Source organism: Phyllosticta capitalensis (assembly GCF_038381095.1).
Source record: "Phyllosticta capitalensis strain CBS 128856 chromosome Unknown BKA78scaffold_5, whole genome shotgun sequence".
Lineage (NCBI taxonomy): Eukaryota > Fungi > Ascomycota > Dothideomycetes > Botryosphaeriales > Phyllostictaceae > Phyllosticta > Phyllosticta capitalensis.
The window spans coordinates 1,742,926-1,766,191 of record NW_027117443.1 but is presented as its reverse complement, the minus strand read 5'-3'; the positions used below and the strand labels follow the sequence as shown (position 1 = coordinate 1,766,191).

General features: G+C 56.1%; 10 protein-coding genes across 10 annotated transcripts; 4 read left to right on the top strand and 6 right to left on the bottom strand.

Annotated features, from left to right (window-relative positions):
- Positions 1-659: 659 nt before the first annotated feature.
- On the bottom strand, positions 660-3,687 carry BKA78DRAFT_336811 (uncharacterized protein). The gene is made up of 2 exons (XM_066890239.1): positions 2,451-3,687; positions 660-2,344 (listed from the first exon to the last, which is right to left on the bottom strand). The coding sequence occupies exons 1-2, from the start codon at positions 3,383-3,385 to the stop codon at positions 919-921; spliced, it is 2,361 nt and encodes a 786-aa protein (XP_066744527.1). The 5' UTR covers positions 3,386-3,687; the 3' UTR covers positions 660-918.
- A 504-nt stretch (positions 3,688-4,191) lies between these two features.
- BKA78DRAFT_352958 (Golgi apparatus membrane protein TVP15) lies at positions 4,192-5,014 on the bottom strand (the record flags this gene model as incomplete). The annotated part of the gene is made up of 5 exons (XM_066891457.1): positions 4,192-4,364; positions 4,418-4,486; positions 4,543-4,601; positions 4,654-4,725; positions 4,995-5,014. 5 exons carry the CDS (start codon positions 5,012-5,014, stop codon positions 4,192-4,194), a joined length of 393 nt encoding a protein of 130 aa, XP_066744526.1.
- A 1,835-nt stretch (positions 5,015-6,849) lies between these two features.
- BKA78DRAFT_370409 (pectin lyase fold/virulence factor) lies at positions 6,850-8,558 on the top strand (the record flags this gene model as incomplete). The annotated part of the gene is made up of 3 exons (XM_066892679.1): positions 6,850-7,363; positions 7,586-7,747; positions 7,885-8,558. 3 exons carry the CDS (start codon positions 6,850-6,852, stop codon positions 8,556-8,558), a joined length of 1,350 nt encoding a protein of 449 aa, XP_066744525.1.
- Positions 8,558-11,315, bottom strand: BKA78DRAFT_343807 (uncharacterized protein). The gene is made up of 7 exons (XM_066890434.1): positions 10,898-11,315; positions 10,807-10,847; positions 10,720-10,757; positions 10,447-10,668; positions 10,062-10,399; positions 9,470-10,014; positions 8,558-9,413 (listed from the first exon to the last, which is right to left on the bottom strand). The coding sequence occupies exons 1-7, from the start codon at positions 11,159-11,161 to the stop codon at positions 8,819-8,821; spliced, it is 2,043 nt and encodes a 680-aa protein (XP_066744524.1). The 5' UTR covers positions 11,162-11,315; the 3' UTR covers positions 8,558-8,818.
- Positions 11,316-12,525, bottom strand: BKA78DRAFT_314825 (V-type H+-transporting ATPase 21kDa proteolipid subunit). Its single transcript, XM_066888494.1, has 5 exons — positions 12,356-12,525; positions 12,273-12,307; positions 12,122-12,213; positions 11,757-12,065; positions 11,316-11,705 (listed from the first exon to the last, which is right to left on the bottom strand). Exons 1-5 carry the CDS (start codon positions 12,411-12,413, stop codon positions 11,597-11,599), a joined length of 603 nt encoding a protein of 200 aa, XP_066744523.1. The 5' UTR covers positions 12,414-12,525; the 3' UTR covers positions 11,316-11,596.
- Positions 12,526-12,638: 113 nt separating this feature from the next.
- BKA78DRAFT_314821 (transcription initiation factor IIA small subunit) lies at positions 12,639-13,553 on the top strand. Its single transcript, XM_066888493.1, has 3 exons — positions 12,639-12,773; positions 12,839-12,987; positions 13,044-13,553. Exons 1-3 carry the CDS (start codon positions 12,736-12,738, stop codon positions 13,187-13,189), a joined length of 333 nt encoding a protein of 110 aa, XP_066744522.1. The 5' UTR covers positions 12,639-12,735; the 3' UTR covers positions 13,190-13,553.
- Positions 13,554-13,790: 237 nt separating this feature from the next.
- On the top strand, positions 13,791-14,625 carry BKA78DRAFT_251400 (ubiquitin C-terminal hydrolase L3; the record flags this gene model as incomplete). Its single annotated transcript, XM_066884653.1, has 2 exons — positions 13,791-14,196; positions 14,243-14,625. 2 exons carry the CDS (start codon positions 13,791-13,793, stop codon positions 14,623-14,625), a joined length of 789 nt encoding a protein of 262 aa, XP_066744521.1.
- A 722-nt stretch (positions 14,626-15,347) lies between these two features.
- BKA78DRAFT_352953 (G protein-coupled glucose receptor regulating Gpa2-domain-containing protein) lies at positions 15,348-17,845 on the top strand (the record flags this gene model as incomplete). The annotated part of the gene is made up of 3 exons (XM_066891456.1): positions 15,348-15,667; positions 15,714-15,865; positions 15,915-17,845. 3 exons carry the CDS (start codon positions 15,348-15,350, stop codon positions 17,843-17,845), a joined length of 2,403 nt encoding a protein of 800 aa, XP_066744520.1.
- A 239-nt stretch (positions 17,846-18,084) lies between these two features.
- On the bottom strand, positions 18,085-19,756 carry BKA78DRAFT_228618 (major facilitator superfamily domain-containing protein; the record flags this gene model as incomplete). Its single annotated transcript, XM_066883733.1, has 5 exons — positions 18,085-18,675; positions 18,741-18,835; positions 18,872-19,323; positions 19,471-19,591; positions 19,657-19,756. Coding segments are annotated over 5 exons (1,359 nt in total), but the record flags the coding sequence as incomplete, so codon positions are not given.
- A 1,207-nt stretch (positions 19,757-20,963) lies between these two features.
- On the bottom strand, positions 20,964-22,533 carry BKA78DRAFT_343801 (uncharacterized protein). The gene is made up of 2 exons (XM_066890433.1): positions 21,776-22,533; positions 20,964-21,720 (listed from the first exon to the last, which is right to left on the bottom strand). Exons 1-2 carry the CDS (start codon positions 22,518-22,520, stop codon positions 21,143-21,145), a joined length of 1,323 nt encoding a protein of 440 aa, XP_066744518.1. The 5' UTR covers positions 22,521-22,533; the 3' UTR covers positions 20,964-21,142.
- Between the last annotated feature and the right edge of the window lie 733 nt (positions 22,534-23,266).

Below are 23,266 nucleotides of genomic sequence, written 5' to 3'. Positions count from 1 at the left end.
AAAGCGGGGCGTGTGGGGGTGCTCGAGCACTCCTTGTACGCGTACGTAGTTGCGATCGCTGGCTTGGTCGTTTTTGCCAGGTGGATTTCAAGTGCCTACCTAAATTTTTGCAAGTTCACGATGCATACATACATGTACATAGGGAGTGATTAGACACCTTGACCCTCCCCCCCCCATCCAAAGGACTACGGCTTGGGCGTTTGGAGGCTTTCAGCTCACGGAAAGAAAAGGTAGGGAGCCACAGGGAGGGAGGCAGGCCACAGTGAGCATTTGCTCAGCCCGGACCGCACCGGCACCGGGCACAGTTGCCGTGCGGCACGCCTTGGAGTCGTCTCGTCGTCATTCTTTTGGGGAGACACCAGACAATTGTGGCCGCCCGCCGCCTCCAAAGTTCTAACAAAGCCACTGACGACTCAAGAGTCAATGGGAGTCACTTGAGACTACGAGTTATTCCAGCCAGTGCACTCACTACACTCACTACACCAGACTCCGCGCTACCAGATCAAAGAATTACAAAGATCTTCATACATGCTATGATGTGCTACTATGCTAATAAGCTATACGAATTACGATATTAAGAGCGTCCGTATGCGGGTTTCTAAGTAGTAGGCATGCCAGGCCAGGCCAACCGACCGACCGACCAGCCAGCCAGCCAGCCAGCCAGCCAGCTGCCTTTTGTAAACCAGGTAATAACCGCTGAACGCAAGGGTGGGGGTATCTCCGTAGGTAGGGTACGACAACGACAACGACAACGACGACGACAAGACCAACGCCCTGCTATCTTCCTCCTCCTTCTTCCATTCTTCCACCATCTCTTCTTCCCTTTCCTTTTCCGACCTCTTCGCAACTCCAATCCATTTCAGTCTCAAATCATGTCACTGATCTCCCTCCCTCCCTCAATCAACCAACACCACCCGCCTACTTCTCAACCTCCAACCCCGGCACAACAAGACCGTACCCATCCGTATGGCCCTGGGCATCCTTGTTCGAAATCTCAACGCGGAAAGTAACATCCAGACCGTTGGGGCCGCCCAAGCGGGTGGGCGCGAGGCCGCTGGCCGCCGGATGGCGCGACCCGGCGCCCTTCTCGCCAGCATGCAGCGCACGGCGGGGGTTGACCTTTTTGCCGGTAGGGACATCGAGGGTGCCGTTGCCGTTGGGAGTTGAAGCTGCGGCGCCGTCGACGTGGCCGTTGGCTTCGGAGCCCGCGGTGCTAGGGAGGGAGCCGGTGTACGCGTCCGAGGGCGCGTGGGTGGAGCCGTTTGCCGTGCCGGGGGGCTGCGGGGGCGCGAGGGCGCCGTTGGTGGTGTGGAAGGCGGGCGCGCCGGCGGATGTGGCAGAGCCGTTGGCCGTGCTGGGGGGCTCGGATGTGCTTGATGCATCGTGGCTCTCGGCGATGATGGCGTAGTTGCGCGAAGGCATGGTGCAAAAGTTCTTTTCGCCGGATTTGCGGCCCACATTTTGCTCGTCCTTGCCGTCGGGTGTGAAGCCTGGTTGGCGGTCAAAGAGCTCCAAAAGCGTCTCGTCGGTTGAGGAGTCGAGGTGGTGGATCTTGTTGCGGCGCGCCAACAGGTTGGCAACGGGCTGCGGTGGCGGCTTGTTGGTGATGGCACTGCTGACAATGTTGACCATGTAGCGGTGGTCGCGCTCAGTGGGAATCTGCAGCGTCGGCTTGCTGTAGAAGCGGCCAAGAGCGCACAAGTGGACATCTCCGCCCAGTATCGTGACACGCACGCCGTACTTCTTGGAGGTTTCCTGGAGGCGCAGAATGAGCTCCTTGCGCTCGGCCTTGTGCTGATGGGCCGTGTAGTGGTCGTCAAGATCGTCGAGGATGTCCACTTGGCCGTCAAAGTGGTTGAATAGACTGCCCGCAACACCAAAGCGCTTGTTCAACAAGCGGATGGGGGCAATCAGGGGACTTTGGAGGATATTTTCGAGCCATTGCAGACGAGGATACGCGATTGGCACACCAAGAAGGAGGACGAGGTGCTTGATTTCTGGGTTGGTGGAGAACTCCCTCTCGACGCGCGCGAATATCTTGTTGTAAGTCTCGGGGTAGTTGACTTGGTGGCGGGTGCGCTCCGTGCGCGCATCAATTCCAAGAAAGGCGATACGAGCACCAAGTTGAGCATATAAAGAGCGGCTTCGCTCCTCGACGTATGGGCCAGGGCTGTCGCCAATGATGAAAGACTCTTCATCTTCTGGCTCCTCGGCAACAAACGTATCCCTCATCTGAACAGGGTCAGCGGGGGTGCCATCGGTGCCGGGCTCAACGGTCTTGGGGTCATCCGTGGTAAACGTGCTCTTGGGGGGAGCAAGGTGATGCTGGAAAAGCAGGTAGTACCTGAGATGGTGTTAGCAGTGGACCGGGATGTTGTGCCGCCATTGACCAATCACGACAGAGACTAGCAACAAGGCCATCCTTCTCCAGAAAAAAGTTGTCAACTCACTTGTGGGCAACGCCTCCAATGCCGCGGAAGACGGCGCATCTCATGAAATGGTCGGTATAAGAACCAAAGCCGTCAATGATGTCGTGATCGTCCCAAACATTCAACTGCGGAATTTGTCCATTGGCATCCGAGAATGGCTTCGTATTATACCATCGCACATAGTTTTTGAAGTAGTACTCGTCGCACTGTTCCCTCAGCTCTTCGTTAAAAGGGTAGTGCTGGCGCTTCTTGGGGTTCGAAATGTCGGTCCAGGCGCGCAGCGGGCCGTCAACGCGCACTCCGTCGTTGTAGATTTGATCACCGCCACCGAGCATGACGTGAAAGGGCTTTTGCTCGTGGTTCCGCAGCACGTCGTTCCAGAGGGCCGGGCCAGACCAGGCATCGACGTCGGTGCCGACTGAGAAGCCATTGCACGAGTGGAAGAGGATGCGCATCGACTGCGAGACGGACGGAACAGCAAAGGCGCGGGTGGAAACGTCGTGGCCGGCGTGCTCGCCCAGCACGGGGTGCAGGTTTGGAATGTGGTACTGCCATCGGGCCTCGTAGTTGAGAAAGGGGAGGTCGATTGCGAAGCGCCAGAAGGCCTTTTGAGCATCCTCGTAGAGCAAGAAGCCCTCAAAGCGGCGCGCGCCAGACTCGGTAGGCGGCGTGGCGCCACTGACGGGACCAAGCTCGGTCAACAGCAATTCTGGCTTTTGCTGGCCGGGGGTGGTCACGATGAGTACACTGCCATGCCAAGTGGGACGTCCCGTTGCGACACTGCTCATGCGCTTAAAGTTGAGCAGAGGACCAGATTGCAGCTGAAGGCCGGCTGATGTGCTGATGACCTGGGGGCCAGTGCCAATGCCATTGGAGCCTCCGACATTGTTTGGGGGGATTTGGTCTCCTGGGGCAAGGGCGCCAGCGGCAGTGTCTGAAACTGGATCAACAGACATGGTCGAGGGTGGGACGAGGGTCGCAACGAAGGAATGTCGAAGTCTGAGAAGGACTTGGGGAGAGATGAACTAAAAGGAAAGGCGCGGCGCGGGGTGGCGGAAGTTTGGCGGCAGGGAGGAAAGGACACAAGGGAGGAGAGCAGCAGCAGGGCCGCAGGGAGAATGGGAGGGAGGTGTAAGGCGTAGGAGGGTGGGTTGTGCGTGCGGGAGCAAGATTGCTCTGATGCACCGTGGTAAGTGCCAAGACGAGGCATGTGGATCATGACTTCAATGGCGCACAGAAAAAGTAGAAAGACTTGTGGCACAGGCAGCGGCGTCAGACGCAGGCGGAGCTTGGCTTATTCTTGATTTTCTGGCAGGCAACAACGATATGCGGTACGTACCTGCAGGTGCTCTTGTTCATTAACAATTGAGCAAACGGGGATTCGCTGGACCCTCAGCCCAGCAAGGATGCACTGCGGGCTGTGCGGGTCCATCATCTCCAGCAGCCAATTACACGACTCGCGCTACAAAACACCATCATCCATCGGCTACATGCCAGACCTTTCCATATCCTCTACACATGAAGAAACAAACAGTTACATAGTACTACCACGCCATGCCGTGCTTCTCCCTGTCGTAACCAAACCTATCCTTCTCTCTGCCAATGACATCCACAATTCTCATCTCGCCGCATCATTCGCCTGCAGCACGCGAATCTGCAGCGCAAAGCAGTCTGAATAGACGATTCCTCTTCCCATCTTTCTGCATTCTCTCCACAAGTAGAGCTTGGCCCATGACGAGCCGCGACATTTCCTTGTAGCTCCCTACACCTGCTCGGCGCCCCATCCGGCATCAGCGTCCCTCATGTTGGCCGGCGGCTCGATCGACGGAATGTATTCGAGGACAATGTACGCCACACCGACGAGGCCAATGATGGTTCCCGGCACGTACTTGAACCACCGGTCCGCCAGGATGACGCTGCCAATGAAGACGTAGACTGTCGCTGTTAGCGGACCCTTCGAGTTTTTGGCCCAATGGAACTCAACTCACAAACACCGCGTCCGATGAAGGAAAACATGAACGACGCATATCTAGCGACCGGCGGGGGAATTTGGAACTCTGTAGACATGTGTCGTCAGTCAAGGTGTTGGTTTTCAATTCCAAGGACCGCATACCGAGACCCGCCGTCGCGGCACCAAACAGGCAGAGATACACGCCCAGGATGATTTCCTTCCTGCGCAAAATCATTAGCATCCACTTCACCATCGGCATATGGATTTACTCACAGGCCAAGCGGAAAGAATTGCGCAATGCCGCCTAGCACCATGAAGATGCCAACACCCAGGTTGACTATGCGACTGCAAGCCAAAAGTTAGCACAGGTTCTCCTATTCACCTTCTGATCCATTGATCACGGCGCCAGACGCGCGCGCGGACGCGAATGCGCCAGCGGTGCAAGTATCGCGGCCTGCCAGACGGTGTTGAGGGCCACCTATGACGACCGCCCAGGCATGACGCAAACCCACCGCCGACGCCGCACGCACGCGCGTCCGCGCACCCACCGCCCGCACCGCACAGCGACGGCGCCCTCAACAGTTGAGGCGAGGTGAAGTCGAGAGAAAACGTACAAGATGTCCGAAAAATCCATGCTTGCCATGAAGTGTTTGCTCAAGTTCGACCTGGAGTTGCTGCTCTTCTAGGCCTGCGTAATAAAGTAGGCTGGATTGCGCTGGCGACTGTTTCGGTCAGGTCGAGTACGGAGATGGCGAAGACGAACGGGCTGCTCGAAGACGCTGCCGATGACAGGCTGCAGCAGAGGTGGACGAACGGTTTTTGAAGCTTTGTAGGTGTGCCGGGTGTCGAGTCGAATCGGATCAAGACGCTGCAACAGCCTGCGAATCTTGAAGTGTGATCGGAGCCGTGTGGATGACCGAAATCAAGGTGAGTCGAGCGGGTGAGGTGGTGTTGAGGTCTCGATTGCGCAGCAGGCAGAGTGAAGGCAGGGCACAGAGAGTTGAGAGAGCTGGCAGGATGGAGCTTGGGAGCTGGACGGGAACTTGGCGTTGTGGCTGCTCGGGCTGTGCAGGGTGCGTTTCCTGCCCTGGCAAAGTCTGTGCGTCTGCTCTCCCTCCCCCAGCCTGCCATCTAGGTACCAACACCATCTTTCTCTCAAAAGCTTCACAATTCCAACCTGATCCAAAATTCTCGATCTGTCGCAGGAAATAGATGCACATGCACTTAGAAGAAGCAAAAAAGAAAACACAAACATCCATCGGCGACGTACCTCTCAATTGACAAAATTCAACTATCAAGGGACCAGCCTCAGCCACTACTACCTACCTGCACTGCTTGCTCCCCTGCGTCAAGGTTCCAACCACCCGTATGCACACGCGCGGCTCAAGGAACGACTGCCATGAGTACAGGCATATGTGGCCTTTTTCAATTTCCTGCCTCCGCCTTTCTCCTACCTTTTCATGCTACTGGCTGCCACCGATATTTGCGCCAGCTCCCGAATACTCCCACCTGACGACCATGCTAGGTGGACTGCAAATCGTTTCGAAAATCTACATTTGCTTTCTCAGAGTTGCCCTGCAGCTCGGATGCACCAATTCTGATGTGACCCTCGCGCCTGTCATCCATAGGTCTGAGAATTTCAAGTCCAGTTTCTTAAAAGACCATTCGGCTTGCGAGATAAGCGACATAGATAACCTGCTGGCAGATGAGTACCTAGTACGCCGGTCGAGCCAAGTTAAGCTTATATGTTACTCTAAATCCGTTGCCATCAATTTTCTACTTATGCTCGTCTTTGGCGTTACTGCTCATTACGCTAGCTCGGATGTGATGGCGAGTTTTTTTGCATCTAGTCAATCGCATTAAGGCAAAAAGAGCTGGTCGTTCATGATGGCTTGAGTCGCAGTCTTGGATACATATTGGAAAGCTAGATAGTTGCAGCACCTGCACACGAACGCTTCAATCTCACAACCACCCTGCCTACTTCCCAGGCCGCCACCAAAGAGGGGAACGAAAACCAAACAGGCAGCTCACCCACGTGGGCATGTTGGCCGAAAAGCCCCGCATGACATCATCTATCAAAAGCCCGGGGGCCGTACCATACCTCCACTACCCTTAGCTGCAGCTACTTACCTAGCGAAGTAGACGTCGACAGGCCGTCCTCTCGTCAGCAAAACAGCCAATGCCACCGTGGCGCCCCCCATGCAAGACCCTCGGCGGCGATTCAGCCGAGATGATGCTGTGCATGTTGTTGCTGTGGGCGGAGCTTGGTCGAAAGCTTGGAGATCGTCGTGCGTGTGTAGGTTTTGCCTCCAATCAGTTGGCCATGGCCAGTCGGTAATTGAAAGAGAGGGAGAGTTGTGGGATGTAAAAGTCGACGAGTGTCCTTCGCATCTCGCGAGTGCAGTCGTTACTGTCTATCTAGCAAAAGCGCAAGCATTGAGTCAATACAATCAATTCATGTTCGCCATCATGTTTGCACCCTCTTTGCTCCTCCTCCTCGGATCCATCCTCCTCACCCTCTTCCCACACGCTTCCTCCGCCGGCCAACTCATCCAACACGCCCCCATCGCCGGCCGCCCCCAATGCACCGTGCTCTCCTCCTCCAACACCACCACCTCCGACGACGACGACGTACCCGCCCTCCTGTCCGCCTTCTCCCTCTGCAACCACGGCGGCGACATCCACTTCCCCTCCTCGCAACGCTACACCATAGCCTCCAAGCTCAACCCCGTGCTCCACGACGTGCGCATCCGCTGGGGCGGCACCTGGGTCCTCAAGCCAGACATCGAATATTGGCGCAACAGCAGCAATCACTTCCCTATTGCGTTTCAGAACCATGCGGCGGCGTTTGTGATTAGTGGGGAGGGGATTATGATTGATGGGGAGGGCACGGGTGGAATTGATGGGAATGGGGAGACGTGGTATACGGCTGAGGAGGGCTTCACGAGGCCGGGACGGCCCATGCCGTGCGTTTTTTGGAATGGTGAGTGTGGTGCTGTTGGAGTTGAGGGGAGGCGTGTGGGGGCTCTCTACTTTCTCTCTTTTGCTAGCGCCGGCCCCCGTCCCCCTGAGAGTCGATGCACCCCTCCCCCTTTCACAATTACCCCTGACACATCGCCCTTCTCCCAAAAAGATCTTATCCTCTTACACGCGAACCAACTGACTGACCCATTGACCAACTGACTGACAAACACACAACCAACAGTATCAGACGTAACCGTCCGCAACTTCGCCATCCGGCAGCCGCCGCTCTGGGCCCTCAACATCATGAACGGGACCGACATGCTCTTCGAAAACATCTACGTCAACGCGACGGCGTCGCGCGCGCCCTGGGGCACCAATTGGGTGCAGAATACCGACGGCTTTGGTGCGTTGCGATTCTCTCTCTTTCTCGTCGATATGTCTGGCCTGCCAGTCCAGTGAGGAGGACCACGGCTACGAAAGAACGAGGATGTAGGAAGAGAGGCAAGAAAGTAAAACACCAACTAACCTCTCGCACCGCAGACACAATGGACGCCACAAACATCACCCTCACCAACCTGACCTACCAAGGCGGCGACGACTGCGTCGCCATCAAACCGCGCTCGTCCCACATCTTCCTCTCCCACATCCACTGCATCGGGGGCAACGGCATCGCCATCGGCTCCCTGGGGCAATACGCGGGCGTCGACGCATCCGTGTCGCACGTGCGGGCGCGCAACGTGACCGTCTCGCGCTACAACGACGACCTGACCAACAGCGCGTACGTCAAGACGTGGATCGGGGTGGCGGCGCTGCAAAACGCGAGTCAGAACGGCGCGTACGAGAGCGGCGGGGTGCCGCGGGGGGCGGGCGTGGGGGTGGTGCAGGATGTCAGGTTTGAGGGGTTTGTGGTGGAGGGGGCGGATGCGGGACCGGCGGTGACGCAGGATAGTGGGGATGATGCGGAGGGGACGTTTGCGGGGACGAGCAGGATGTTGGTGAGGGATTTGGCGTTTGTGGGGTTTAGGGGGTGGTTGGAGGAGGGGGCGGGAGAGGTGGCGAGTGTGAGTTGTAGTAGGACGAGGCCGTGTGAGGGGATTGTGGTTGAGGATGTGGTGTTGACGGATGGGGAGGGGGGTGAGAGGTTGACGGAGGGCGAGTGTAAGTGGGTTGCACAGGGTGGTGTCAGGGGGTTGAATGGGACGGGGTGTGTTTAGGATGTGGGATGGAACAAGGGATGAGTCTTTGGCCTGAAGTGGTTGGTAAGATAAGAAGGAGAAAGAAACATGGCCTGAGGTAAAGAGACCCAGATCTGCATGGTTGGAGAATCTACCAGCGAGCGAATTGCATTAGCATGAGGAGTCGATAACGACATATGTACGAACGTTGCGAGACTTTCATCTCCGTAATGAAAGTCAGCAGTTACTTCTCAATACAAAAGACAAACACATACCTCCCTTCCCACGTTACCCCTGAATCACGACATTCCCATCTCGCTGACCAGGTCACCCATCATTAGCGCATCAACCTTTTCTCCTTTAGCCACAACGCCCTTCTTGACCGGCAAACACAACAGCGCATTTGCCCCCTTAAAGCTGCCAATGCGCGAGCTCCGCTGCCCGCCCGTACTGCTCGCCCACAACATACCATCCCTCGCCACACGGACAAGGGCACGATGATACTCGGCGCGCTTATCATCGCACCTCATATCAGCGTCAACGCACACGGCGACGCGCGGCAAACCAGCCGGAGTGATGGCGCTCGCGCGGTGCAAGCTCGGCAGCACAAACAGCTGAAAGGTCGTCACGGCGCTGGCGGGGTTGCCGGGCAGCGAGAAGATGACGCGCGAGGCGGCGCTGCGGGTTCCCGAGTTGTCCTTGAAAGGCACCGTTGCAAATGTCGTTGGCTTGCCCGGCTTCATGGAGACGCGGCCGAAGTGGATGGTTCCGCCGAGCTTGCGTTCGATGGTTGGTTTGAGGAGGTCCAGCTCGCCCATGGAGACGCCGCCGGACGTGATGATGACGTCGACGGTGCGAAGCGCGTCGCGGAGGCGCTCTTCGAGCGTGCCGGGCCTGCCGTCGGGTGGTTAGCAAAGTGGATGCTCAGTCAAGTAGGGGCTTATCTGTACTTGTCTGATGCGATTCCCAAGTCAATAGCCTCAAAGCCCGCAGCGCGCGCTGCATTGAGCAGCGTGGGACGGTTGGTATCCCTGACCTCGCCGAGCTGGAGCTCTCCTGGGCGGTCAAACTGCACAATCTCATCCCCTGTGCTCAGCACTCCGACAACTGGCTTCTTATACACAGTCACCTCTTTGACGCCTACGGAGGCCAACAACCCCAGCTCGCCGCCGACTGCCGTGATGCCTTCGCCCTTTTTCATGATGACTTCGCCGGCACGCACGTCGCTGCCGACTTCGCGAACGTTCTCCCCGTCCTTGATTTCCGAGGTGAGCAGCTCGACTTCCGCCTCCTCTTCACCGTCAGCCGTCTTGCTTTTGAGAACCGTGTCTTCCACCATTACGACGGCAGATGCGTCTGGTGGAAGCGGTGCGCCGGTCGTGATGCGGGCAATCTGCCCTTCTTTTAGAGAAGGAATCACCCCAGCCTGAGCGTGAGAGACGAGGGCCACAGGGTACACTCCCTTTTCAAACGCGCCTGACTGCGGTATTCTAATCTGTAGTGGATCAGCGGATGCATGCAGAGTTGATGGATAATACGCACTGCATAGCCATCAACTATGCTAGCCCGAAAGGCGGGAACGTTCTCGGGTGCTTTGATATCTTCTGCGAGAACACACCCAATCGCCTTGTCGTTGAGCGGGATTTTGACAACGGTCGGTTGGGGCGTGTACTCTGCAATCAAGCCCAACGCCTCGTCTACAGAGAGCATCGGGTAGGGGGACGACCGATATCTTCTTGTTGGACCAGCACTCGGGTCATTGGATTGCGGTCGGTCCTCAGGATTCGTATGCGCCCGCGGGACAGCATGGCCGCCGTGGCCATGTCCGTGGCCGTGATGATGGTGATGGTGGTGGCCGTGGCTGTGTCCATTTTGTTTGTCTGAAATTATATGAGAAAAGAAATCTTTCAATTTTTGTCTTCCTTACCATCTGATTTGGCTCCAGACGAGACGCCTGCATCTTTTTCGAGCTTCTTCACTCCCCCAGAATGGAGTTGCCGAGAATCAGCACCAGCAGCCTGTGTACAAGCATGCGGGAGCAATTTCAAAATGGCTTCGAGATTTTCCTTTGCGCCCTTGGGGGAGCCAGGCAAAGTAACAATCATAGTCTTGTGTCTGACCCCCGCAACTGGCCGCGACATCATGGCAACTAAGAATCATAAGTGGGATGCAATGCAGGTGCAACATTTTCTCGTCTTACAGGGTGTGACTTGAAGAGAAGCAGCAAGCATTCCATGGCTGCATCGAGTGAGTAACAAACTCTTCAAAAGATACTAAAATCACCTACACCAGACCCTGGGCATGCTTGTGGATCAGCGGAGTCACGGCCTGTTGAGCCTCATCAGCACAAGTCGTGAACCGTATGACAAGATTTGTACTTCTGGTGTATTGTCCTTGGTAGCAAAGCCCGTTCCTCCACTGGTAACAATGAGGTTGACTGCATCTTCAGAATCCGACCATCGCTGGATGAAGCGTTGGATGTCGAGTACGCTATCGGGCACAATGTCGGTCGTGTCAACTTTCCACTGGTCCCCGCCATTTGCGGCAAAGACATCCTTCAGCGCATCGATGCATTTGTCGGTCGACGGATCTTTGGACGCTGTCTCTGAGACAACGAGTATGACAGCTTTGAGGGGGTACATGGTGTTGTGGTCAATGGTTGCCGATGACGCGGATGCCCGCGATGGATGATCTGCGGAACCGGGTGACGGATCGGGATCGATAGCTCCCACCGCAGCTCTCTGGCGAGGTCCTACATCCTGCACAAAAAGTTCATGGACTACACAAAAAATTGATCGCAGGATGCGTGTGTCTCAGTCTTGGGAGAGGATTTTGACATTCATTCGTACCGCAAGCGTCGAATCCGGTCCGTTTGGACCACTGCGAATAGCTGCGACTCGCCCCAATATCAAACAAACCGCAATACGCCTTTCTTGCTTACTGTACAGACCCTAATTATGCACAAAATCAAAGTCTCCGGCTCCATCCAGACGGACATTTTGAAAATCTCGCCCTGCAGCACTCAAAAGTACTGCCATTCGCTCAATGCGCTCACAACCAACTGTCGTATCTTTTGTTCAATCCATGCTAAAGTCGCCAGCCTTTCCAGACACCAATAGCCCAATGATCAGACCAAATAGTCCAAGCACTGAGCTGAAAATCTCAATGACCAGAATCTTGACGAACCTGCGGCGGCCGGTTAGACACCATGACGTGTGTCAGAAACGGGGTACTTACAAGCTGGGATCCGCAGCATCGGCAAGCGCAGCACTGCTACCGTTGATACCGACAGAGACACCGCAGACCAAGTTGCACATGCCAACCGTGATTCCTCCCCAAAACAAGGCATAGCCAGTGTAGTAGTTGGATGCCGAGTAGAGCGCATCGCCGCTGACGGACTGGATCTTGGACGAGAAGACGATGGACATGATGACTCCGTAAATAGCCACGACTTCGCAAAAGATGATGGAGATGAGGTTCTTGGTGCGTATCCTGGGCGCCTTGACACCGCCGCCAACAATGGAGCTACCGGTGATGAATATACCCCTTGAACATCAGTAGTTAGCACCTTTCCCAGGTCCGGATTGTATTGTCCAGCATACCATGCAGCTCCTACGACGGACAGGCCAATGCAAAGGCCGATTCCCATGTCTGCCCACATGTACGGCGAAACGCTTTCGAGGAATTGTCCAACCTAATAGTCGGGTCGTCAGTCTGGCGCGCGCCGGAAGAGCTCGATATTGTCGGACGTACGTTGAAAGCCTCGCCCTCTCCATTGAAAAGCATATCTGGGGTTCGTTAGCATCGAACCATATTAAGACAGCTCCTCCACGTACACAGTCCGATGACCGTCAAGGCGGCCGTGGCGCCTCCGGCGCCATAGGTGAGACTCATCCTCGCGGAGCTCTGTATCGACTGAGATGAGCAGTAGGAACGGAGACCCTCGATGCGGCGGACAGGGTCTAGGTGAACACTGACGTGCGTGCTTGGTTGGAGCTCCGCAACGTCGAGCGGTGCTGGTCCATCGAGAGGCCGGCGGGAGGCGCTCAGGCCGCCCCACGTGATTGCCGAGCGCCCGGGCCCGACTTCTACCACCTCGATGTCCCACTCCACACCCACTCCACACCCACCACTCCTTACCACCACTCCTCCGCCGATCAGCGAGGTTGTTACATCCATCTTACCAAGAAACCAGGTCCTGGCACAGCAAGCCACCATGTCCGATCTCAACTACTATGAGATCTACCGCAAGACCAGGTACATGCGCTCTCATCCTGTGGTTTCGCAATGCGCAGGCCGTGAGATGTTAACATGGGGAGCAGCATCGGCATGACGCTGATGGATACCCTCGACGAGCTTATCAGCACGCGACGCATGGAACCACAGCTGGCAATCAAGATCATGCAAAACTTTGACAAGGCCCTGGCCGATGTCATCGCTGAGAAGGTCAAGACAAGGATGAGCTTCAAGGTACTAGGTCTTGCCACAGTGAGAGGTATGGCGCAGAGCACTGACGGCGCACCCAGGGTCACCTCGACACCTACCGCTTCTGCGACGACGTCTGGACCTTCATCATCAAGGACATCTCGTTCAAGATGGACAACTCGCAAACGCTCCCGGCTGATAAGATCAAGATCGTGAGCAACAACAGCAGCAGGCCTGGAGGCTAGAAGTATCCGTCGCCTTCGCCGCGGCGGCGGCGCCCGCCCCCACCAAAGAAAGGCAACAGTCCGCTCCCACCAGAGAAGTGCAACAGTAGAGAGAACGAAGGATACCATGGGCTTGATTGCACATGTTTTGATGAGGAGCCGAAAGCGAAGGAAGAATCACAGGGGCCTGATGGCACACGTTCTGGAGTGGACGCGAGTAAAGGTTCACATGGGCCTGATGACACAGTCTCTGATGGGGTTTGACAGCATTTTACGGCGTTGAGGGTATGCAGTGGGTTATTGGGTTTGCATGGCGCATCCAAAGGCTACAGGGGCAAAATTGATACCCGGATTCTATAGCTAATGAAACGGCTCTGAATTTGCTCTTCTCGGTGCAGTGCGCAAATGTTTGTCCTCAAGCTTGCTGGGGTGACTGTTGCTAATGGAGGGCCGCGCTCAGGCAACAGCGATGCGTCATAAGTGCTCGGTCTAGGGCGCGGGCAACGCGTCGCCAGCTTCATCACCCCGCGTCCCCGCAACACCTTCATGCCATCCTCCATTTATTCCACCACTCCAACATTTGACCCAATCCTATCATTCGAGCAAATCAACGCAGCCCAAAATGGACCCTGACGAGACGCGCAAGGCCTTTATTCCTCTGGGTGGGACCCGCGAACCCTACTCTCGACTCGCCACTGACTTGATCCTAGAGAATAACCCGGAGGTGATGACCTCGCTCGTCCACAAGCTCGGCTTCTCAAAGCAATTTGCATTTCACGATGTCTTCAGCATCGACGAGCCGGAGCTCCTCTCCTTCGTTCCCCGCCCTGCCTTGGCCCTCTTGCTCGTCTTCCCCGTTTCCGAGACCTACGAGAAATTCAGGCGCGAGGAGGACGCCGAAAAGCCAGAATATGAAGGCTCGGGACCTCAGGAGCCCGTCATATGGTACAAACAAACCATTCGCAATGCATGTGGATTGATGGGCCTGCTGCATGGTGTCTCAAACGGCCAGGCAAAGTCGCACGTTGGTACGTATATGTCACTGCGGACAAGAAGTCCTCTGACGCTTTGCAGAGCCCGGAAGCGACCTTGCCAAGTTGATCGAGGGTGCCGTCCCACTCAAGCCCGCCGCCCGTGCCGACCTCCTCTACGAATCCAAGGCTCTCGAAAGCGCTCACAGAGCCGCAGCCACCACCGGAGACACAGCTGCACCAGAGGCAGACGCAAGCGTTGATCTCCACTACGTCTGCTTCATCAAGGCCGAGGACAATCATCTCTGGGAGCTGGACGGCAGGCGCAAGGGTCCTCTTGACCGAGGCGCATTGTCCGCAGACGAGGATGTGCTGTCTGAAAAGGCTCTTGGTCTTGGTGTCCGACCCTTCATCAAGCGCGAGGTCGAGGCTGCTGGTGGTGATTCGCGATTCAGTTTGATCGCTCTCGCTCCAAGCTTTGATTGAATTGGCCTTGGGTCAAGATCAGGTATGAATTGCTGGGGGCAGCACCACGAATTTCTTTTCGGGTCATGAGCACCAATGTGGCGTTCTGATTGCGATTGTTCAGGATGAGATCCAGAAGATCTCTCAGATGACTTTTACATGCCCTTCACAAATGACAGCACTGGACAAAGATGAGCTGGTGAAAGCTGTTTGCATGGAAGAAAATGCTAACACTGCAGGCACATTCATTGGCCGATACGAACAGCCCAACGCGACTTTCGGCCAGTAGAAAGTGACATTGAAGATCTACCAAGATGCTTGGAGTCTAATCGCAGTAAGAATCCTAGTTTCGCATCAAAAGATTTCTTGGGTGGTCGAGGTCGGCTGCATTCGCGTTTGCTGCCAACATCTCATTTGCTTTGTTTGTCTTGCCGTTTTCAACCACCAAGCCTCTCAGTGTCTACCCCACCAAACTACATTAGCAACATGTTCCTCTCAGTCGCAGCGCATTTCATCATACAGGGAAAACAGGCAATTCGAAACCACGTCGGCTGCCAAAGCTGCCAAAATGTCTCGCACACGTCCGTCAGCGGCCCTCTAAAAGACACCTCGCCTCGCGCCATGTCGCTTGATTTCCAGCAGATCCATCTTGAGTGTACACTGTCGTTCGTGGTATCTTTGCGCTGTTCACGGCTCCTAATTCCTCGTCCTCCGTGGTAGTTTGGGCTCGTTTCGTCCCTAGGATGCCCACATTACACCACTACTGGGACAACGGCCCTCTACTACCAAATTGCGATGCACCAGCCATCAGCACAGTTGCTTTTCAGCGGGGCTGTATTTTCAGCACGCGGCGACTCAACCTTGAGAATGCAACAGAGCTCGAGTGGCAGAGTACGAAGACTGATGTGGTAATTAACGCCGACGGCGATAGCCTGTTCCTTCTTACCGACTATCACAAGTTTGTCGTGCAGGTCGTTGCGGTGACCTGCTCCTGCGTGAGCTTGACGATTGCTCTGGTTGCATTCTACTGGTTCTGTCGAATGGAGAAGAGATTTCGCCACAAGTAGGATTGCTCCCCGTCTTTACAGCTCAATGCTAACCTATCACAGGCTGATTATGCTTCTTCTCTGTGGAGACTTGAACAGAGCTCTTTGGTATATGATATTTTCGTTGGTTTACTTTACGCAAGGTACAGTCAGTTCGAAGACTGCGTTTGCCCAAGCTGCCGGATTCTTCATTCAACTATTCAGTGAGATGTCGGGTATGTTTCAACGAAATCCTTCGCTGTGAACACAAGCTGATTTCTCTAGATTTTTCTGTTTTATTTATCGCAATCCATGGTGCTATATCAGTCTTCAAACCGCCAGTGTCCGGAGTTGGAACGGACATCCTTTACCGACGCAGGCACTGGGTCTACGCAGCCATCATTATCATACCCATCATTTCCGCGTCAATTCCCTTTACTACACCATCGAGCCCTACATACCTCGCCCAAGGTGCTTTTGTTTCGCTTCCGCTCAGACCAATTTGGTATCGACTCGTCTGCTCGTGGGTACCACGACTCCTTATATGGATCGTCGTCATTAGTCTCGCGTTCGCCATCTATTTCCACGTCCATCGCGAATTCAGAGTGTTTTCAAAGGTGGTGCAGGACTCGGCCGGTGCAATGTCTGAACCATTGGAACCGCAAGCCCCCGAAAAGCAGGACGAGAAGTACGATGACCTGCCCAGTCCTGGCCATCGGGAGCCGACAGATGAAATACTTGTCGCCCCTGAGCCTATCCCGCCGGAACCCAAGACCCCCGAGCCTGTTGCGCCTGAAACGTTCAACGCTGCCAGCCCCTTTGCTCCTGGACCTTTTGCACCCGGACCATTTGTCCCTGAACCACCTCGCAGCAAATCACCACCCATCCAGTTTCGTCGAGGATCCACGGTCGACTCTATCGACGAGCTGACTGCTCTCAATGTATTCAGTAGTGGCCCGATATTTCAATCTCCTGGGGGACGACGCAATTCCACGGTTCGCATCAACCCGCATCCTGTCGACATGGACGCGATAGAAGAATACGAAAGGCCAGGTAGCAGCATCAGATCATCACGATCATTCAACCTCCCCCTTCTTCAAGACTCGGACGCACCCTCCCGACGACCCAGTGTCTACTCCGCCTACACGAATGTTTCCGTCTTGCCAAACACGGCGCGCGCCAGCATTGCCTCCAACAGCGTCGAAGAGCAAGAACGCAAGCGACGTCAATCCGACCCCATCGACGCGCGCATCCTCCAAAAACGCAAAGAAATCACGCGCCAGCTGCGCAACATCTTCATCTACCCCATCGCGTACATCCTCATGTGGATCATCCCCTTTTGCCTGCACTGCTTCCAGTACACGCCCAAGTACGCGCGCAACCCGCCGTTTGTGCTGACGCTGCTCTCCGGGCTCTGCCTCTGCATCATGGGCGGCGTCAATAGCCTCGTCTTTTGCTGGCGCGAGAAGCCCTGGCGCCACATCCCCGGCTCCAGTGGCACGCTCGTCGCCTCGTTCCTCTTCTGGCGCACCTACACGGCCGAGGACCTGCTGGCCGCCCGCTCACGCCACTCCAGCGGCAATGGCTCCTCTCGCTGGAAATGCCAATTCTGCCTCGTCCGCGTACCCACCGGCGGCGACCATGCCCATCTCCATCGCCCCTCGGACGCCGAATCGCGCCCAGTAACCGTCATGTCGGGTGCACACGTTTGCGATCCTGACGGCAACGCCCCCCGCAGCCCCGGCTCCCGCATCAGCTCTCCGGCACCAACGCTCAATCCCCCGCGCAGCGGGCGTCCCTCGATGGCAATGCTGGGCCCCCGCCGCGCCCGCTCGTCCCTCAGCGACCGCGAGAAGCAGGCGCGCAGCCAGGCGTACGAGCGGCTGGCGCGCGAGCAGGCCGACCGCGCCGCCGCCAACCGCATGTCGGCCGCGTCGCACGACGGGCTGGGCCCGCTCATGCCTGTCGTGTCGGGGACGGGACCCGGTTTCTTGGGCGCCGCTGGCCGCAGGGCGAGTTCGGCCAGTCTCATGGGCGCGGGCATGGGGGACGGCGGGAGGGAGTGGTGGGATAGGCGGGAGAGCGTTTGGAGTGTCGATTGGCGGGATGGGTTTGCGGCGGGCTCGGGGCGGCCGCCTGTGGATCGGGATAGGGATTTGGAGAAGGGGAGTGATGGGGAGAGGAAGCTGAGCGGGGAGAGTGAGGAGACAGGGTAAATTCAGGGGAAGCTGTTTTTGCTGGCAGTCATGGGGAAAGGTTGATGCGATGCTACTGATTGTATGCCACTAATGCTCTGTACACTACTGTACACTATCTCTGTCTATCTGCACAATATCAAGGTACTAAACAATCCTCCCTACAACATAAACAACCAAATCCCCTTGTTCTGCTCTCCTTCCCGCAGTAACACGGCCTCGACGCCGCCGCCTTCCCACCCCTCCCTCTCCTTGATCCTCCTCTCATTCTCCCTCCTCAACCACCACCGCAGCCCCGCGCAAAGCACCGCCACGCCCGCCATGGATCCCGCACACACGGCAAACCCGCGATAGAACCACGGCCCGTCGCCCTCGGGAAACAGGCGAGTACCCAACAAAGGCCCGCACTGGCCCACGACGTTGAGAATCGCGACGCCAACGCCGCGGCCCGTCGCGCCTTCCTGGTTGTTAATCGTCCACGTGATGATGAGCGTGACGCAGCAGAAGAAGCCGACGGTGGCCGGATATATCGCGGCGTAACGGAGGGCGTGCAGGGCGCGCGTTCCGTCCTTACCGTGGTAAGATGGAAAGTCGTGGGTGCCGTAGTATGCTGCGAGGGCCAGGATGGCGAAACCGAGCGCGGCGAGTGAGGCGTGGAAGAGCAGGAAGGGCGAGCGAGTGCGTAGCTTGTCCGAAAGTTTCGCTGTCAGTAAGACGGCGCCGAACGAGACGAGGTACGGCGGTGCTGAGAGCGCTTGCGATGCGCCGGCGCTGTGGCCCATGGCGTGCAGGATTGTGGGGAGGAAGACGGGGATGGAGCTGAAGGCGACGTTGGAGAGGAAGAACATGGCCTGTTTTTGGGTCAGTCAGTCAGGGGTTTATCTGTCAGGCAGTTGTGAAGAGAGTGACCACATACAGCAGTAAGGTAGCACTTTGGATCCATCAGCGTCTGCTGGACCTCTCTCCAATTGATCCCGGCTCTTTTCCTCCGTCTAGCATGCATCGTAGCACCTTCCTTCCCTTCATCACCTCCAGCGACCCCCTCACCCTCCTTCCTCAATCTCAAAACCGCAACCTCCCTCTCTCGCCTGCTCAACCACCTTGCCTCCCCAGGGCCGTCCGGCACCAGCCGCCATGCCCACACAGCGACTAGGCAGCTCGGTAGTCCCTCGACGAGGAACAGCAGCCTCCAGCTCGCGACGCGTAGGCCCAATTTAGTGCCAATCCACATAATGGCCCACGCAAGGCTGCTTGCGAAGCTGGTACTCAGAGGCGCCGCTGAGACGAAGAGGCCCGTCCGGAACGCTAATTCGTCGCGCCGGAAGAAGTGAGACAGGTAAAACGGCACCCCGGGTCCGAAGGCGGCTTCGGCGACGCCGAGGAGCGCGCGCAGGGCGAGGAGCTGGCCGAATGACGTGCTGAGGGATTGTAGCGATGCGATCAAGCCCCAGGAGAAAACACAGGCCGCGATATATATGTGCGGGGGTACGAGGCGGTATCTAGGAGTACGTTAGAGCTCGCGAATTTCTTGAGAAGGCACAAAAGGGGCACGTAGGAAATCAGGAGGAAAACATATCACTGATCTTACGACTCCCGAGTTGTACAGATGCAGCGACAGAATTTTTGGAAGGAGAGATGCGACATACAAAAGCGTCATCCACTCAAAGGCTATGTACGTAATATAGAACGCCGTTAAAAGCCACTCGTAGCGGCCATTCTGAAGCTTCAGATCGTGCTCGAGACCGGCGATGCGCGCGTTACCAATATCTTTATTTTCAGAATCAGACCCTGGTGGACAAGAAGGGGGAATGAGGAGGAGCGGGTATACACACTCGACCGATCCAAGAAACTCAGCAGGTACAGCAGCCCCATGAACAGCACCAGCCGGCGATCCAGCTTTCGCCTTACGCGCCTCTCCTCGTCGGGCGTGAATAGCTCGAAGTCCTCAGCTGGACCGCCGCTCCCACTCACAGAAGCTCCCGCCAAACCCACACCCCCAGCGCCGCCTCCGCCCCGCCCGCCCAAGAATCCCTTCTCTTCCTCGTCTTCCGCGTCGTCCTCGTCGTCCTCGTCGCCGGGCCCGTCGAATGTCTCCATCTCGATCTCATCGTGCCGGCCGAGGCGGTCGCTCCATGCGACGTCGAAGTCGGTGACGGGGTCGCGTGAGGTGATGGGAGCGGTGGACGACGCGGACAGCGAGGGCGGCGTGGGCAGGGCGGGCGAGGACGAGGTGGTCAACGACGCCGGCGAGGGCGAGCGGCGAGACATGCAATGATGCGCTCAACGGTTGGCGGGCTGGCTGCTGCTGCTGCTGCTGCTGTCGCGATTCTTGCTTTGGCGGGTGCGTGAAATCGAATTGGAGTGGACGCGCAGGCTGTCGTTCGTTTCAAACGCTCTACGCTTGCGGGCTACGAGGTGAGGTCGACAGGAAATAGCGAGTGAAGGAGATGCGGTGTTAGGTTCGGGGCCACATTCTGGGGTGGCCCCGCCGGGGTACGAAAGACATGATTCAGCGAATCGGCTGCGGTCGGCGACATTTACGAGACCACGCTAGAGGCATCTTGTCGCCAGGTTCTCTTCGCAAGGGAGGCGAGACGTGTTTCCTTGGTGCAGCTGTCGCTTGCAACGGTTTGCAGGCGCCATCTCGAACGGGTTCCATTAGGTTGTAGAAGTTATCTCTTGGCTTGCTGGGCTGTGCAGCAGCTCTGGGCGTGATTGATAGCTGAACCACCGCCGTGGGATCGACTTTTCCCCTGTTGGTTTAAGTCTGCGGCTCGGGACGCCCCCCGCAGTGTGGGGTACTATCGTACCTGCGATTGCGTTGTGGAGCGTAGCATTGAAAATTTTTGGGTTAGTCGAGTTGATTCTTGTCCGTCACTGACCTGTCCCGCAGTTCTATTGTTGTCCGCGAAGTGCTCATTCTGCAGGGTGGAGATTGTAATCGTGCCTGCGATTGCATCCTGGTGCGTAGTATTGAGACTGTTTCTTTGGTTAGCGGAGTTGATTTCTGACCGTCACCGACCTGTCTCGCAGGTCTCTTGTTGCTTTACACGATCGGCGAAGTGCTCGTTTGCCGTAGACGATCAAACGGTAGAAAAAGGACGACAAGAGCAGTCGAGAAAAAGTCAGAGCCAAGGATATTCCATTAGTTCTTGCCAGCTCTGAAGCAAGCAAGATGTAAGAGCAAGAAGAGAGCCACCCAGCTATCGCAGAAACTTTGGTATCGTATCAACGTCCGTAAGAAACCCCAGAGCCCTGAACCATCGTAAGAGCCCAAACACTGCTTGCTCCACTGAAATAGAATTGATGCATGTGGGCCTAGAAAGCAGCCGAAGACGTTTCCGCATCCACCTCCGCATCCGGATCGAATCGAAGAATGTCCTCCAAATCCACCATGTTGTTCCTGCAATGGACGACCATCAAGGCGAGCGCCTGGGCATTCCAGAAATCGTGATCCGGGCTTGCAAAGTCGTGCTCGGACCAGATGACCACCGTAGGCTCGTCCCACCAGTCATGGAGAACGACAAACCGCACCTGGGTGTTGACGATGGCTATGCCGTAGACTTCTGGAACCAGCTTGTTGAAGTTGTAGTTTTGAAAGAGTGTCTCGTCATGGAGCTTTTCGCGCCAGGCATCCTTCATCGCCATGAGACTGGAGGTGACTTGTTGCTGGAATCTTTTAAGGTCTGAGCCCCGAGGAGCAGAGAAGACGCCAATGGTGGGAGGGGTGACGCTAGTATCGAGTTCACCGTCCTTGAAAGCCCACTTGACGTAGGCCTCGATTTCGTTCCGGATCAACTTTGCCGGCTTTCGATTTGGCGAAGCATACGCTTCGTTGGCGACAGCATCTCGCGCCCATGGTCCAATATCCATGAGTCGTTGGAATGCTTTGACGGCTGTTTACTTTGTCAGCAAGGCATTCAAATTGCTCATCGCTAGGGCAAAACTTACCTCTGAATTCGTTGCCGGAAAGAGAGCTGATGAAAGCCGCCGACGGGTCGGGGTCGTCGACAAAATGCTTCTGGGCGAGCGTATCGAGGTCATAAGCCCAGATTCTCGGAAAGGTTGGTATGATGCCACGCAAGCCGATCCTGCGATGAATTGAAATCGTGTCGGCGCTGAATCCTTGGTCGCGCAGCAGGTCGGTTTCTTTGGCCCGATCCGCAAGATGCCTCTCAAGCCAGAGTCGTTTCGTCACACTACTTTGCAGTTGATCATGCAAAATGGTGTCTCGGGTCTGACGCTCAGGAGTTGCGAAGATGCTGTCGGAGGCATCATCATCGCTGACTGGCCAATGGGGCTCTGCGCGGTGCAGGTACTCGAGTTCTTCTTCCTTTTTGATGAACAGCTCGTCGGAAAGCTGGCTTTCGGCATAGTCTTTTGCAGGTAGGTCTTCAGGGTCGTCGGACCGGCCGTTGACATGGCCGTCGATAAAGTCAACGTCTGGATTTATGTATCGATGGCCGTTGAGGAGCGAATCATCCAAGTCTGATTCGAGCAAGGGAGAACCTTCAAGCCGATGCAGGAGAGCCTTCTTGTTCGGCTCAAGAGCGCCATCGTCCTGGTCTTCAAGCCGTCTCTTGCGCGATGTCTGGGGGAGGCTTTCGCTTTGCTGCTGCTTTGCTGTGTTGTCGGTCTCGTTGCGCGAGTCAGGCTTCGCGAAGGCGCCCCAAAACCAGTTGAACAGCGACGCCATTGGTCTGGTGGAGAGTCGTTGATTTGATGATTGCGCCCGGGCGTGAGACAATCGACTTGACTTAAACGCCAGGCGGACAAAGAGTCGAGAAAAGGCTGGGCGAATGTCTGCAAAAGGTAATGTGAGAAGGTTGTGATGAATGCGGCAATGGGTTGGAGTTGTTCAAGACAAAGAGGTGGGGAGGAATGCAGTGCAGACCTGTGATGCAACGGGTCTCCGTTCACACCGGAAATGGCGCCAGGTGAAGCGAATTCTACCCCCAACATTGCAGTGCGAGAGTGAGAGGTGAATGTTGTTGTGGCCTGGGGCAGAGACGAGGGAAGGTCCGAGGCTTGATAGCAAAAGTCGTGGCACACGTAGCTACGACTGCTCCCTGTAACTCTAAGCAAAAGACTTGGTGAATCGCAATGTCAAGTGCATAAGGCACTTGAATGCTCCCTATATGCGTATTTTTCAACATAGAAATTTTCAAGTGCTCCACAGCGGCCTCTATCTTGTTGCTTTCTCTTGGTCAAGCTCCTACGTGTGCCACGACTTTCGCTACCAAGCCTTGGTCAGAAATGTGCTAGCTGAAAACGGTTAGCGCTTTCTCTGTCCTAACCTCATGTCTTCACGCGGCAATGCTCCAAAACCTTTTGTCCGCAACCACTCGTCAATGTCATTGTCAACCTTGTCGCTTGAGCTTTCTCACGTCCTCCGCAGCGCTTGGCCGGTTTTGACGCGTGCGAATTCGCCTACAAGCACCC